The sequence below is a fragment of the Aythya ferina genome (genome assembly GCF_964211825.1).
Source record: "Aythya ferina genome assembly, chromosome: 2".
NCBI lineage: Eukaryota > Metazoa > Chordata > Aves > Anseriformes > Anatidae > Aythya > Aythya ferina.
In genome coordinates, this window is record NC_140297.1 from 33020888 (window position 1) to 33036704 (window position 15817).

The 15817-nt window shown below is 36.8% G+C and overlaps 1 protein-coding gene across 2 annotated transcripts in view; it reads right to left on the bottom strand.

The window, feature by feature from the left end:
• Positions 1-3388: 3388 nt before the first annotated feature.
• Positions 3389-15817, bottom strand: part of MACC1 (MET transcriptional regulator MACC1) — a 31967-nt gene continuing 19538 nt past the window's right edge. For both annotated transcript variants that reach the window (XM_084512091.1, XM_084512090.1), the window contains exons 3-5: positions 13663-15701; positions 10812-11000; positions 3389-6237 (exon numbers count right to left, since the gene is read on the bottom strand). In XM_084512091.1, coding sequence (XP_084368217.1) covers positions 6022-6237; positions 10812-11000; positions 13663-15701 — 2444 coding nt within the window. In that variant the 3' untranslated portion in view covers positions 3389-6021. The remainder of the gene's footprint in view (positions 6238-10811; positions 11001-13662; positions 15702-15817) is intronic.

Below are 15817 nucleotides of genomic sequence, written 5' to 3' on the forward strand. Positions count from 1 at the left end.
GCAGCTAAACACCACGCAGCCGTTCGCTCACCCTCCCCCCTCCCTCTCTGGGACGGGGGAGAGAAATGGAAAGTGAAGCCCGTGAGTTGAGATAAAGACAGTTTAATAAGACAGGAAAAAAAAATAACAAAATAATAATAACAATAATAATAATGATGATACAATGGTGATAATACGAAAGTAATAATAGTATGTACAAACAAGTGATGCACAATGCAATTGCTCACCACCCGCTGACCGATGCCCAGCCTAACCCCGAGCAGTCCGGCCCCCTCCCCCCGGCTAGCCACCCCTATATATTGTTTAGCATGACGTCAGATGGTATGGAATACCCCTTTGGCTAGTTTGGGTCACCTGTCCTGGGTCTGTCCCCTCCCAGCTCTTACTGCACCCCCCAGCCTGCCCGTTGGCAGGACAGAGCAAAGGCTGAGATGTCCTTGGCTTAGTATAAGCACTGCTCTGCAACAATTAAAGCATCGGGGTGTTATCAGCACTCTTCTCATTCTAAGCCAAAACACAGCATTCCACCAGCTACTAGGAAGAAAATTAATTCTGTGCTAACTGAAACCAGGACAATTATTTATTTATTTTATTTTAGATTTGATAATCCTATTTAACCCTCCTGCAAATGGGACCCCAAGGACCGCTTTTCAGTTACACACAATTAGTTTTATAAGGAGTATTATTAAACCATCCATTAGCTGTTTTGTGTTACTTTTGTGTGTTTGTTTTGTTTTGTTTTTTTAAAACTCCTTTATTAATAACAATAAAGGCTTTTGTAAGAAGAATAGAAGGTGGCATTATATGAAATGGTTTCAGATTCTAATAATAACATTTCTTTTTTGTGAGTAGAATTATGACATGAGCTTTCTTGTGTAAGATTTCCTTTACAATATGTCACTCCTTCCCACCCACCCTGCATCCTTTGTTCCTTTCATGTTTTTCACACTGATGGATGACATAGGGCTGTGCTGGATCCTGAGAGATAATAAAGTCCATGGAAAAAGTTTGACTGGGGTGCCATTTCCTTACCTAGACTTCAGCATCCAGGCCAGAGGATGACAACTCATCCCAACCAGCAGCTCTTGGCACTTGAAACCATGGACCAGGTAAGAGGCCATGGTCATTGCAGAGTAAATTCACAAGCTATCTCGTGGGTGGGGGCACAAGGGAGGTGTCAAAGAGCCTGCTGGGATGTGAGGATTCTAATGAGAGCACCAGGAGGGTCAGCTTGGGAACAGGTGCCTGCCTGGTCCATCCCTGCAACCTCCAGGGCAGTGTAAGAAACCAAGCAGGTGTGGGATATGTTTGTCCCTGCTGCATTCCTGGTATCTGACTCTGCATTGTACTCAGCTGGTGGCTGTACACAGGCCATCACATTTTTTGATAAATCTGACTGTCTTTTGCACCCATTTATGCTATTGCCTTCAAAAACATCCCATAACAACTCATTCCACAGTTCCTCACTGCGTGAAAAGCTACTTCAACTTATTTCTAAATCCATTGCCTGATAACTTTGTTGTTACAAGACATACTGAATAGTCATTGCTTATTCACTTCCTCCCAGTCAGTCCTGATTTTCCTTATTCTCAGTGTATTGCATTTGCCAAGGCTGCATTTTAGATCTTGTTCTGAATTTACCACAAATGTAATGTTTAAAATGCTGGAATTTGGAATGGAGCTGAATGCACTTGTCTTTGCTGGGTCTCTTGGGACTATTGTACTTCCAACCTTATTCCTCGCAGGCCAGTTCATTTACATTTTAAAACCTGAGATTTAGTCTGAATATGTAAATACACCTTCCAGTTGGAATAGTAATTCCTGCTACTTAGTTTTAAATTAAAATCCAGATCATTAATTTAGGATTGAAGGTATAGGCTGTATTCCTGGACAAGTTGTTCTGAAAGGGTATCAAGTAGCAATTTGAGTTGAGAGAACTGAAATACAAATATAATTAAAAACAATCAGCAGTATTATTACTTTCTCCAAAAGGTTCAGAAGCTCCTGCTAGTATTGACTGACCTTTCCAAACAAAGGTTCACCTTTCCAAACATGCCTACATGATTCTGCCACAAAAAGGAGAAGGGGCACATCCCTGTGAGAAGACCACCCCAGCAAGCTCCGCAGACAGCCCTGTTCTCAGTAGTGGGTTCATTCTGCTGCCTCAGGAGGTGGTAAAAGCAAGTTATTTTTGCTTATGAACAGGCTAAAAGGAGTGTCTATCCATGTTTTTAAAACAGAATTTTTAAATTAAGGAAAATATGCATATAGGTATTATTCAATTCCCTGGTATTAATCCAACTGTGATCTTTTACTCTGTGGAAATCTTCCTCTTTTTTTTTTTTGACTTACAAAAGCAAAATAAAACCCATGCAAGATTTCAGTGGACAATATAATTTCCCCTTGTTTATTTTTTTTAAAAATATATACTGTTATTAAAAAAAAAAATAGATAACATATATACATTGGCAACACATACAAAAAAGCACTTTCTGTACTAAGAAAAATCACAAGGTTATTTTAAAGACTACATCCCAATTCATACTGTCTTTAGACATTTACTGACAGCAGGAGAACCATCAGGAACAAGAGTCAGCACCCACTCTAGGCTAACATCTTCTTTACAGACCTACAATTGTTCTAGAACTTCTGTGACAACTTTAACAGACAGGATGCTCTCTCCTGTTACTGTGCAGAATGCCTTTTGATATATATTTATACTTAAGAATAGCCTTTATTGTTTAGATTGATCTGCATTTGTTGGCTTGATTGAAAAAAAAAAAAAAGTTGCTGCTTTGGAGCGGCATAGTGTTTGCTTTTCACACAGCTTAGGTTAACAGGAAGAATTTGTGAAAAATCAGTCATTTTCACAAAAAGTGACTTAAAAATGACACTTGCCCACAGCCCTTTGCATTTCTCTGCCCTTGGCAGGAAAAGGGTGGCCCTTTTTCTTCCCTGGAGAAGTCAATAATGCCACTACCCATCCCTCAACCCAGAGACTGTCTTGAGGAGTAGCCCTTTGATTGTATTTTAAAAGAAACTTTCTTTGCTCTCCCTAAACCTCTGCTTTCCAAAAGAAAATCAAGTGAAACCTATGGAACTGAGTCCTTCCATAAACCCAGATGAAGGACTAGAACTACTTTGGGGGAATAATTTGCTTTTTCTCTCCCTTCTTGGCATCTGTTAATTTAGACATATGCCACCACACCATGCCATGGAATGGCACAGAGCTGAGTTGCCTCTGCACTACGATAACAGGAGTGTCTTCCAGTTTCACTGAAAAAAACATCATTTCTAGTGCAAGTAGCAGCTAGATTTACAGCTACCCACTGTGGAGCATGTCTGCCCCATCCAAGGACAGATAGAGCTGCAGGAATCATTTTTCCAGTTTTTATGGTTAGGTGAAATCATAAAATTATTGGGTGCTCACACATTTTTTCACCTGTTTGTTTAAGAAAAGCACTTATACAGATGTTAGGATAGTGAGTGGAAGGGTCTTGTAAGCCTACACACATAAGGGAAAATTGAATGGAAACTGAAAGCAGAGGGTCATTTAAGGTGGAGACCAGGGTATTTTTCCTTGTCTCCTCTCAAAGAGTTGTTAATCTCACCCTGCTTTGCAGAAACCCAAGAAGGTATGTGTGCAGGCTCATGGGAAAGCTGTTCTCTCTTGACAGGGTGGGAGGAAAGGAGAAAAGGTCAAGAACAGAGTGTGTTTACCAAAGCCATGTGCTCCTTGCTGTGTGCTGCTGCTGAGTGCAGCTGCTTCCACTCTCAGCTGGCATTTTGTGGTTTTGAATACTAGAGCACTAAATAAAATATGGGGTTTTAATACCTTTTTTTTTTTTTTTTTTTTCTTAAATGTATCCAGTGTGGGCTGCTAATGTAAACAGAATATTGCACGAGTGCACATTTCATTCATATGAGCAGAAACTTAAAGCAGAAATGGGGAGAGCAATTAGCAACAAAATCCTACAGTACAGACCCTGGAGTACAGCACGACTATGGACAGATATAAATTCCCTTTTAAAGAAATATACTTGCAAGACCAGTTGCATAATACTGCAAGCTAAGGAGAACACTGACTCACTAAGTCAATATTTGCTAAAGCTACCAGGCCAAATTCAACTCTTGTTCTGGGCAAAAACAATTTTTCTGTTGTTTCACAGCAATGAAAGAAGCAAGCCTAAAGACTAAATCTGGGAAATCTACAAAAAAAAAAAAAAAAAAAAATGTCCCTGTTGTAAATGTTATTTTAAAGAATTCATTTTATTTTTTTTTAATTTTTTTTTTTTTTAATATATAGCTTTAATATTTCAATTTAGCATTTTACCTTTAAAGAAGACTACTTTAAAGGGAGCCAGTATGTACCTTTTCCTTACTCAGCTACATGACAGAGGAAGCCAACAGATACTTTCTCCCCTTTGGGGAGCTTCATTACTGCAAGCAGGAGAGAACAGCTTGTGTCTGCACAGGAGCACAAGATAACAAGAGAATGTTGTTTTATATTTACTTTGCAGCACTTTTTAAAACTACAAAGGACATAGTATAAAATAGGTACTAGCACCTGAAACAACAAAAATCTCTGATAATCTTCATCTTTGTTCTCCAGGTTTCATTGATCAGCAGAAAATTATGTTCTGAATCCCTCATGCTGTTGCAAATCAGGAGCAAGTCCACTGAAGCCAAATGACTTCCATGCGTGCTAATTTGGTCATGCCTTGACACTTCAGGGTCTTTTGGTGAGTGAGCTCTTCTGTTACTGAGGAAAGTGCTCTTTTGCTCATGGCTCCTCCTGAGCCATGCGTACTTTGGGAAAACTTAATGAAAGTAGAAAGGAAAGCAGGTTGGAGGAAAGAGGAGGGGAAATTTTTTTTTTTTTACATGTGCTATTTGTTTTTAGAGTCACTAAAACTTCCTTCTTAGTAGATGCCATCTAAGAGCAGAAGCACAGGTTCTGGACTACTAGTTTGTGGTACTCCAGAAAGAATTTGGCTTTGTCTTGTCAACTGTGACAACAGAACACAATTTTTCTTTTCAACTGCTTCTCATGAGTATGTGCTGATGCTTCTGAATATATGTTGATCAAAGATAGTCAAAAGGAATTTAACTTTTTTTGGAGCTACCACTTAACTAAATATCTATTTAAAAGCTTATGTTAAAAAAAAAAAAATAAGTCTGGTTAGCCTGTAGTGATTATTCAACCTGTATTTTCTACTTTGATTAAAAAAACCTAGTAATTACAAGATTTTTATTGTTTGTATCCAAGCAGGGTTCTTTTTACAGCATATGACTAATGAGAATTAATTGCTGCATAAAAAAAAAAAAAAAAAAAAAAAAAGTAATCTAAAGGCACCCCAGTTAACTGTTTTTTATTTTTTATTTTTAGAAAAAAATATAGAAAATATAGAAAAGAATGATAAAACAGAAGATGGTATTAACTGTCTACAGCCTTTCTGTACGTACCAAGCCAGTATGTCATATTAAATAACTTGAATTCCTGTTTTGGGACGAGACGGATTTTGCCCCAGTTGAGGACAAAGAATCCTAAAGTTCTTTCAAGGCTACCCTGAAGCCACTGGTCTTATAGATGAGGGCTTTGGACATCAATTAAAACTTATTAAATATTCAAATTTTAATGTCCCTGAAAATAATGTTTCTAGGTGCCTAGATTTCTAGGCCCCATCAGCTACACTTACCTGTGCATGGTTCTGTTTCTACAACTGATCTCCACTTAGAAATCGGTGCAATCAGAAATAGTTCCTTGTAGAAAGTGGCCTATAGAATTCCAGCCATTTTTATTGACTTCACCAGTTTATTCCCCCACTCTTCTCCTATTTCCTTTTCCTTTATAGTTTTTAGCAAGCTCTGTTAATCTCAGGTAGCTGTAGTTGAGAACGGGCCTATACTCAACATCACCTCAGGTAAAACAGACTTCATTTTGCCCTGTTCTGGAACCATCGATGAAACACAAATAACTGTACAGTTTCCAGGAGAATTTCCAAAACCATGCTTGGTAGTCTACTCTTCTTCCTCAATTTTGGAGAAAGCACTTGCCCTTAATACTTCCATGCAATTCACAAGAATCAATGTTCCGGTTAACTCTCGCCACTGTTTTGTTACTGGGTTTTTCATTTTATCCAAGGCTGACTGCAGGTCTTGTAAGACATCCCTGTAACTATCTCCATAATGGGCAGCCCACGTGTAGAGAAAGTCATATGCAGGTTTCCACATCATCTGCAAATAAAGGAAGAAATGATAAGGTTTATTTGCAGAAATCTAATTATTTAGCTAAATCTCTCCAATAGTGGAAAAGTAAGAGAGAAAAGAAAAAAAAAATGTATTTGACCCCTAGCTACACTGAAATGCTTTATTACATAGGGCATATTCATTTAAAAACAAACAAAAACAAAAGGACTCTGGTAACCTTATGTACTTCATTTAAATGAAAGTCTTTAATTCTCAGAGAGGTAAATAAGGGAAAGAAAAATCCTTCATTCAGATGATTATCACCAAGTCAGAATATATCTGTGTCTGAAAGTAAAACTCAAAGCACAGGGGTAGAAGGAAAACACTTGATCATTTTTGCAATTCACACACCCAGCAGCAGTTTTCCTATTTGGAGTTTCACTTTGCTTTTGGTAGTTAAAGACCCACTTTGTCTCGTTAAGATCCCACTGTCCCCCTGCTGTATAACTTAGTCAGGACCTTTCAAACATACTTCTTTTCTTTACAAAATATTTTCTGGTAACATCAGCAGAAGGATCCATCTATTAAAAGAAAACAAAACAGAAACAAACAAAAACATTCCAGGAACAGTGGAATGAGAAGTTTTTATAATAATCTTCTTAAAATTACATGCAATTTAAAGTGTTCTGGTACAAATGAAGGAAATAAAAAACAGGTTACCACTGTTCCTTTTTGCAAATTATAATACGTTTAATTATTTTATGCCAAACAAATATGGAGCATATCCTTCCCAAATGTAATTTGTCATTTGCCAAGTTATATTAATGAAGCTATGACAGCATGATTCAGATACCAAGCTAGATTTACATCCTTCAAAGTGCTGATGTGGAGAGTAAGTTTCTTCTGTTTACAAACAGAAATATTGTTTTCCCAGCTGCTGCTTTTGCAAATTTAACTTGGGTGACTAGTTCCCTACTCCTCATTGGCAATAGAGGTTTTGCAAACAGCAATTGAGTTAACAATTGCATGGATGATGCATAAAGGTGAAGAAATCTTTCACTTTCCTAAATGGTACTATCATATGCTGTTTTAAAAGAAATACACTGATGCATAAAAACACATGAACAGATATGCACACGTGTATGTATGCACACAGATGTGATCAGAAAGCCTCTTAATTCTACAAGATTTAACTTTTATTTATATATATATATATATATATATATAATGAAAAAGCAGTTTTAATGGTTCAGAAGAAAAATGGTTATTTTTGAGTATAATTTTGTGAATTTAGAAGTGAAAAAACATAAAGCTCTGCTTCCTTGATTTGAGCTCTATTTGTTTGATCTCTAGAAGATTTAAGTAGCTGGAGAAAATTTCTTTGCCCATGATGCTGAGCTTTTCTCCACATTTGGGCTAAAAACTTATCGCAAGATTCGTTCTACTGTAGTTTTTGTCAACAGCTCCCTCATTTTCTGCTGCCTTTCTCCCCCATCCTCAAATGGAAAAACTCATACAACTCATCTCCTCCATAGCATATCTCAAATCTGATTAGTCTGGTATCTGCCTTTAGTTTAAACCATATGAAAGTGCCCATGCTTTGAATGAAATCTGCCATTTTAGCTCTAGAGGGGAGAAGGATATCACTATTTATCCCAAATGAACCATGCTTACTGCAGACTTTAAGCAAATCAGTCTTAATTCATAACCATAAGGTTACAAAAGGATGGAAGAAAAGTCACTTAGTGTCCTGTGAGAAGAAATGGAAAAAGATTAATTCTTTCATCAGATGTTACTTTGAGAAGAAGAAGAAGAAAAGTTTGTAATGTACTACTATAAATACTTGATATTATAACTTATTTTAGTGAAATAAAGCATTTCACCATGCTTGCATTTATGTTGAGATCAGAAAATTTCTTTATTCCTATTTCTAGCTTGATAAACAAGGTATCCAACAAGAGAAGCTAGGATTTCCTGATACATTACTGCTGGCTGTGCTTTTCTCTGCCTCCTGCTTCCTTTCCTTATATTCCTGTTGAACCAGGCTATTTGAAGGATTATGGTATAACCTTCTGTTTGATCATCTTCACTAGTATGTGAAAAAACAGGAAATATTAAAAGATGCTATTCTTTGACTTACACTGAAGGTCAGACTGACACTGTACAGTAAGAGAAGCAACTGAAATCTTTAAAATAAAAACCTTGTTTTCTTCAACTCTAGCACTTTTTTTTTTTTTTTTTTTTCCCTCCCCTCTCTAAAACAACAGAAAAAAATAGATAACTAAAAGCTTTATGAATTGGTCATCAGTGATGACCAATTAAGGCAGCAGTATTCTACATTCTCATCATACATAACTAATACTGAAGATCTGAGGTAGGTCCTTCTCGACATCTGCATACTCTAATGTAATGGCTGAAGTGTATTGTGTTTGACATCCCTGAATTTTGTCAAAGGAGATTTTTAGGCAAACTATTAAATCACTGCAGTATGCTGGGCAAGTCATTGCTTCAGCTACATGCCTGCACTTTCCCTCTTCTCCCTCTACCTCTGCTGAGTAGGTAATAATGATACGTACATCCTCAGTAAAGTGATTTGGAATTTACTGATGAAAAGCTCTTCAAAAGCTAGGCACCAAGTGTATGCACCTCAAGTTGCCTCTGCAATCATCAGAGAAAAGATTTCTCCCACCAAGTAAAATATTCAGTAAAAACATTTTTTGACCAATCAATCCTTTTGAAGGTAGAATAGTTCTTGATGAGTAAATAATTGGTTCATGTTTTCAGACAATAGTCAATCATTAGTCAAAACTTATTACTCTTTCATCTTTGCTTAGTTTCCCACTCGCGCACCAACTATTATCAACAGGAAATATTTCCATTAGAAAACTCCAGGCTAGAATAAGATGATTTTAATCGGGTTTATTTTATAGCTGCTATATAAATGCAATGATCGCCAATCAGTCTGAAACAAGCAGTCAGGCTAATGTTAGTCTTCTAACAACACTGGGGGCTTGCCCACACAGGTATGAATTTACACTGCATTAGCTACATTCATTTTACTTCCCACATAAGCACTCCTACTGAACAATATACATGTAATGTTATAAGCAGAGGATTGTTTTCTGTGTACAGAGGTTCAATTCACTAGATCACTGAGAAGTTTCAAAGGTCAGTAGAAAGCACTGAAATTAAAGCTTAAATTCACAGGACAGTGAGGATGCTGATTCTCCATGTGAGATACTAGTGCTAGAAACCTGGTATGCTTTAAACTCACACCTGTGCAGACAGACATAGCTAATAATGAGGTGGTTTTTGTTTATTTGTTTGTTTTCACAAAAGAGTAGCAGACTAGGGTATGCTGGAACTGAGAGTTTTATTAGGAAAAAAAAAAGGAGTAAGGTGCATCCATGCACAAGTAATGTACCCATAACAACTGGAGAAACAAACAAGCAAGCAAGAAAACAAGCAAAAACAACAAGAGCATATGAAATAGCTCAGAGGAAAGTAAGATCATACGAGTAGGAAGTGTTTGCAAACAGTAATGATAATTTTGCAGGAAATGCAGAATGTTATATAGAAATGCTTGGAGTTATGGTCAAACATTGGACTGGAGGTGGGGAGAGGCATTTAAAGGGAGTAAGAGGTTCATGATCAGAGCAGAAATCTCTTGATAGCAATCATAAGGCAGACAGAATTGAGATGAAAGACTCAGTGGATTCATACTGCAGAAAGGAAAATTCCCTGTCAGAGAACAGGGAGAATCAGCTACAGGGAAAGAAAATGGAAATAAAAAATTAATCCCAAGTTGTCGTGCAGGTATGAATGGGAAATTGAATCCATTCATTAGGTACTGAGATTTGAGAGAAAAGGAATTCAGGCTCGATATTGTGCATTATTTGCAATAATGAGGGAATAGATAGTAGAGGCAAAGGGAGAGTCAAAGCAAAAGCTAAACAGAAAGGTCAATTTATGAGTGTCAGTAACACTCAAAAAGAGGATGCTCAGGATAAAACCTAGTCTGAGGCCTAGTAGTCATTGGCACACAACTCTGTGGATCCCACAGTTCTGGATCAGTTCCAACAGTGGATCCCATTGCTTTGGTGTTAAAGTAGAGAAATATAGGTAGCAAGTTGGATGCCCAGGCAAAGATGTGTCAGGAGCACAGGCTGGCCCTTAACTGAGAAGCATAAGTGTAAGCCCAACCTAAGTCTTGTGACATCTCTGTCACATTGCATGGATGCCATGGGTACCTTTGAGCACCTTCAGATAGCACTAGAGATATATTTATGTACCTGAATTTCTTCTTAAATGTGTACACACTAAAATACATCTGAGAGGACAACTTTTTATTCAGAAGTCATCCTTCTGTTTAACCAGAATGCTTTACAAAGGAGGGTAAATAACATGAACTGCATGGCAATTAAAAGAGGGTTTATCAGGTTCATATAATAGGTCAGAGGTGGAAGTGGTGTCAGAGTTTGTCTTGCCTGAGTTAAAAGGTGACAAATCTGACACAAACACAGAATGGAAAAGCGTTTCTTCTACACATAGCAAGGAAGAAGAAAGGTCATTGACTGCATTTGAGGAGCAAGCATGTACACTGCTTTACGCCAGAGCCTTACCTCCAGAGCTACTGCTCCACTTTTTCCTTGGTGGGGTACCTCATAAGCCTCTATTTGCTGCTTTGTGAGTCGGGCTAGTTTCTCTGCGAGCTCCCGCCAGTATTTGCCAAGCTTCACAGCTGAAGTCAAAATGATGGTGTCCTGGGTAAGACGTGCCACTAATCCCTGGCAATCTATTTTCAAAAGTGCCTGCAACAATCATTTTCATTAGTGTTCCTTCACCAAGGAGTTTCCTACAAACATCATTATAATTTGTTTTCACTATTCTGCAATTTTAAGCAGACAGAACAGCTTCCCCTCCTCAGGTTTTACTTTCCCTAAAAGGTATTGTCAATAATTTCATAGGAAAACTGCCCATAAGCTTAAGAAAAAAAAAAAAAATAGACTGGCATTCATCTGCTTCAGCATTCCAGTGTTGCATGGGTGCTGCCAAGCTCAAGGATCCTAAAGGAAAAATATTTTTCTTCAGCAAAAATATCTGGGACATCAAACTGAGCTTCTTAAAGAATGACATGGAACTTAAAAATGAAATTAGAGCACTCTTATACGAAGGTATGATCCTTAGTTTACTTTTCCAGAAAATCATTGATTACAATGGCCAGTACCCTCTGATTTACTCCCCCCACATAACCAATAATTTGCTGACCATTTCACAGAAACACAAGCATTAAAATCTTCATTCCCATATGCTAAATGATCTTCTAAGAACAAACAAATTAAAGTGTTTCCAGCAGTGAAGCCCTGAAATGAAGATATATTGCATTGTCCTTTATTATTTGCTTACACAAGAGCTAATAAGAAAATAGGTAAATAGGTGGTATTTTTTTTTTATTTTTTTCTCTTCAAATTAAGAACAGTATGTTCCACTGTAAATATTGACTTTTCAGTGCAAGATCAAGAACCAAACCCAGAAAAGCTCCTTAGTTTCCAGATTTTCAAGAAAATATCAAGCATTTCTCTACAAAATAGACATCTGTAACATTTAGTCAAAATAAATAAATAAATAAATAAATAAAAATCCTCATTGCAAACAGTAGAATTTTTGGTATGCAAGATGTCTAATATAACTTAATTAATTAGAAAATACTGAATATGGATCCGAAACTCTCATGCTACTGCCTGTCTAGAATAAGATACTGAAGTAGCTAGCAAGAAGCAGACTATAGTGTACAGTAACAAATCCCTTTACACTTCAGCAAAGTGTACACCAAGCTGTTCAGTTTGTCTTTGATCTGATGAGAACCAAGAACCTTATTAGACGTGAAAACAGGAAATTAATTAAAATAACTAACCAGTAAATTCTATCAACAAGTAACATAAAAGATAAGTCTTTAAGTCTAGCTTTAGAAAAACAGGGAATTGCTTTTGTATTTCATAGCTCATAATCATATACATCTGAAAAAAAAAATAAACTTGTTAATCTAATTGAACTCTACTTTTTGCCTGTTCTGGTGTGACCCCTTCATATCATCATATTCAATCAAAAGTTTGGGTCATTTTCATTTTTAGCTGCTCCCGCCCTTTGGAGACAGCAAGCTAAACTGTCCTTTGTACTTGTTCAGTTTTATTTCATTTAGTGCAGAGTTAGGAATTGTGTAAGCCACCACTGCTGCCAAAATTTTCTGAATCTTTTTGCTGAAATTGCTGTCAACACATCAAAGAGAACAAACTAGTTATGAGAAGCACACCCTGTTGAGGTTTGCAATTCACAGGGACAGTCAAAAGGTTTCAGATGAAGGGCTGAATTCACGTATTTTTAAAACATGAATTTTTAAACACACATTTTTTGTTTACACACACTTCATCTTTGAATGAAAAACTTAATTTTCTTTTGTCCCTAAATATACTAGAACACTTTCAGGCAGAGACAAGGACAGAATTGAGTAATCCTGAATTCCAAATTAGTGTGCACGCAGCTCTAAGAGTAAATTTTCAATATTTTAATTATTATTTATTTTATTATTAAATATTTTAATTATTTGAATGCAAAATAATATGCTTTAAAATGCAACCAATTACCTCAAAGCACATAGGAGTAAATCACATAATTTACATGTAGCAGTACTGCATCATGTAGAAATTGTTCAGTGGCTTGCAACTGAGGCCCATGAAAATACCTGTTAAAATACTTTTATTACTGTCCTTAGGTAGCTACAACATTAACTATGAAGTTGTCATGTATAGAAAGAAAATGTTGTCTTCAACAGGTGGGTCATGATTTGCCTGCTTTAAAAACATAACGCAATCTTAGACATGCATATTACAGCAGACATACTAATAATAGAGTTCCCAAACTACATGGTTGCTAATTGCTTCCAATTGGGATTGGAAGCAACTCAGGGAAACAGTTTACCATGATCATGACTTCCATGACGAAAGACAACTATTTCAATCCTAGCCTTTTATATATATATATATATACACATATATATATACACACACACATATATGTGTGTGTGTGTATATAAATATACATATATATATATGTGTGTGTGTGTGTGTGTGTGTGTGTGTGTGTGTGTGTATAAGGCCAGGATTGAAATATACACACAAACACACACACACACATATATATATATATATGTATATATGTATAAATATGTATATAAGTAATCACACATGAACCTCCTGGAACTCTTACAGGATGCTATTTAGAATGAATTGATCATAGTATTATTTTTCATGAGAATCTAGATGTACTTTCCACCTATAGGTATCTGCAAGTTTTAGTAATACGTTAGGGTTTATAAAGAATCCTGTAAAGGTGCAGAACAGTATTTTGTTGTTCATATATTGAGTAGCCTGTTGGCAATATATTCCCAATAACCAAGTTAGTTCATGCAATACTTACAATAATGAGCTCATAAAGGAATAGTCTCTTTTTTTTGTTAGCATGGCAGTCTTCCTTTAGCCTCTTCACAACATGTGCAACTCTGTCCGATTCTTTATCGCCATGTGCCTCATTAAAGTCATCCAAAGACATATGTGAATATCCTAGCACGTCAGACAAAGCTCTCCAGTCATAAACACTCTCTGACACTGTAGATAAAACTACCGAGTAGATATAAGTCAGTTTTTTAAATGGCAATACGATTTGTTCAACAAGACTCCTGGTTGTTAGCTCACTGTCAGTAGTGTCCATAGCTTGCTCTTTAGAAATCACTTTTATGTTTTTGCAATGTACCAGACCAATCTTTTTTCTGAGAACTCCTACATACCACTCCTTTATTTTAGTTTGTCCAATGGCTTTTACTTTATCTTCACCAAGAAGTGCTATTGTATCCCCTTTAAAATATTCTAACAAATAGTCAATCTTATTTTGACGTAACACAGTTTTCAAAGCCACTCCATAAGTATTAACATTTAAAATTTTGTCTTGAAACTTTGGGTATTTAACTGTTGGTATTAAAAATAAAGGTGCAGACTTGATTTCTTTGCGTTTTTGTAAACGTTTTGGCCTAGTGATAATTCCACTTAATTTTGGAGCTGGATCAGGGGTAGTAACATGGAACTGCATTACTTGGCTACTTCTTAAGACTTTAATCTGAACAAGAAAAACAAAGAAATGCATCTCCCTGCATCCTAGCATGGAAAACAGGAATTGGTGTCGGACCATTTCACCAGTTTTCAGTTCCTCCTCTTTAATATTTTTGCTTTGGTCTTCCATCTTTACCTCAAAATCTGGATCACAGGATACCAAAGAAATGTTTAGATCCTGGGGCTTTTCCAGCAGAAATGTATGTTTTCCCCACAGCTGAAACACAACAGGAGGCATATTTTTCCCCCCCTTTTTTATATCACAAATTGTAAGTTTTCCTGGAATGTAGTTATGACCAAACACTGCAAAAACTGCTGTAAAAGATGGATGAATATATTTGGGACCATAAATTCCAACTGAGACAGTTCTATGCACATAATCCCAGACATTAGTGGCTGGAGGCTGGAGCTTGTTTGCCTGGACTGCAATCACTGCGTACATCACATGACTTAGGTCCGTTAGTTTCACTTGTATGGTATCTTGATAAGTGTAGCAATTCCCCAGTTTCTTAAAAGGTCCTTCTTTATTGAAACTAAAAAAACACACAATATCACTCATAACCTGGCTGAGAGGATCATTCTTCACTTGAGCTGCAACTTTCACCTCCAGGAAAATAGCTTCTTTCGTGTTGAGGTTGCTCAGCGTGAGTTCTATCAGAGGACTTACAGTGCTAGACAAGTCATTGTTAAAGGAAGAGGGAGGATTAAGAATAGCCCTTAAGCCAACTTCTTGGAATTCTCCAGGTAATACATGACCCACAGGGATGTGAACATTGATATCAGAGTCAGGTAGATGAACTGAACCCCCTTCATGGTTCAGTTTACAAACTATATGAATGTCAGTAGCTTGCGTCTGCGCCCATCCAGGACTATGGCTCATGGCTTCTAAATCTAGGCAAGACCGAGTCAGCTGTCGGTGATTCAACCAAGCCATCTTGTAGGCTTCACGGTCATTTTGAAGACATGTAATGTCTGAAGGTATAGTTTTTTGAGGTATTGTCTTGCAAGGATTAAATCTTCGGTTATCAATAATATCCAAGAAGTCAGAAACACTCTTGGATCGTCCAGATCTTCTTGCTGAGGTCTTTCTTAGAAGACAGTCTATATCTAGCTCGTCACCTGAGGAAGCCAAAGAATCCCTATTGCTAGAAACTTTAGAGAACAAATAGGGTTTTTCTTTCAAGACAGAAAGGTATTTATTATTTTCATTTCTATTGGAAGCAGCTATGTCATGTACAAAAGGGTTGGAGGCTGACAATTCATTCCAGAAAGGATTGGTCTTGGAAACAACATGGGCATGTTTTAAGAGGTCAGACCAGTCAATATCCAAATCCAATTTACTTTCATTGACATCTGTTTAAAAGAAAGAAACAGAAGTATTTCCTAAATCACAGAAACTTGACACATTTCATTCATTTCTAACCAATACTCTATTAAATTGATGACAGGAAACTAAATTTATCCCCCTA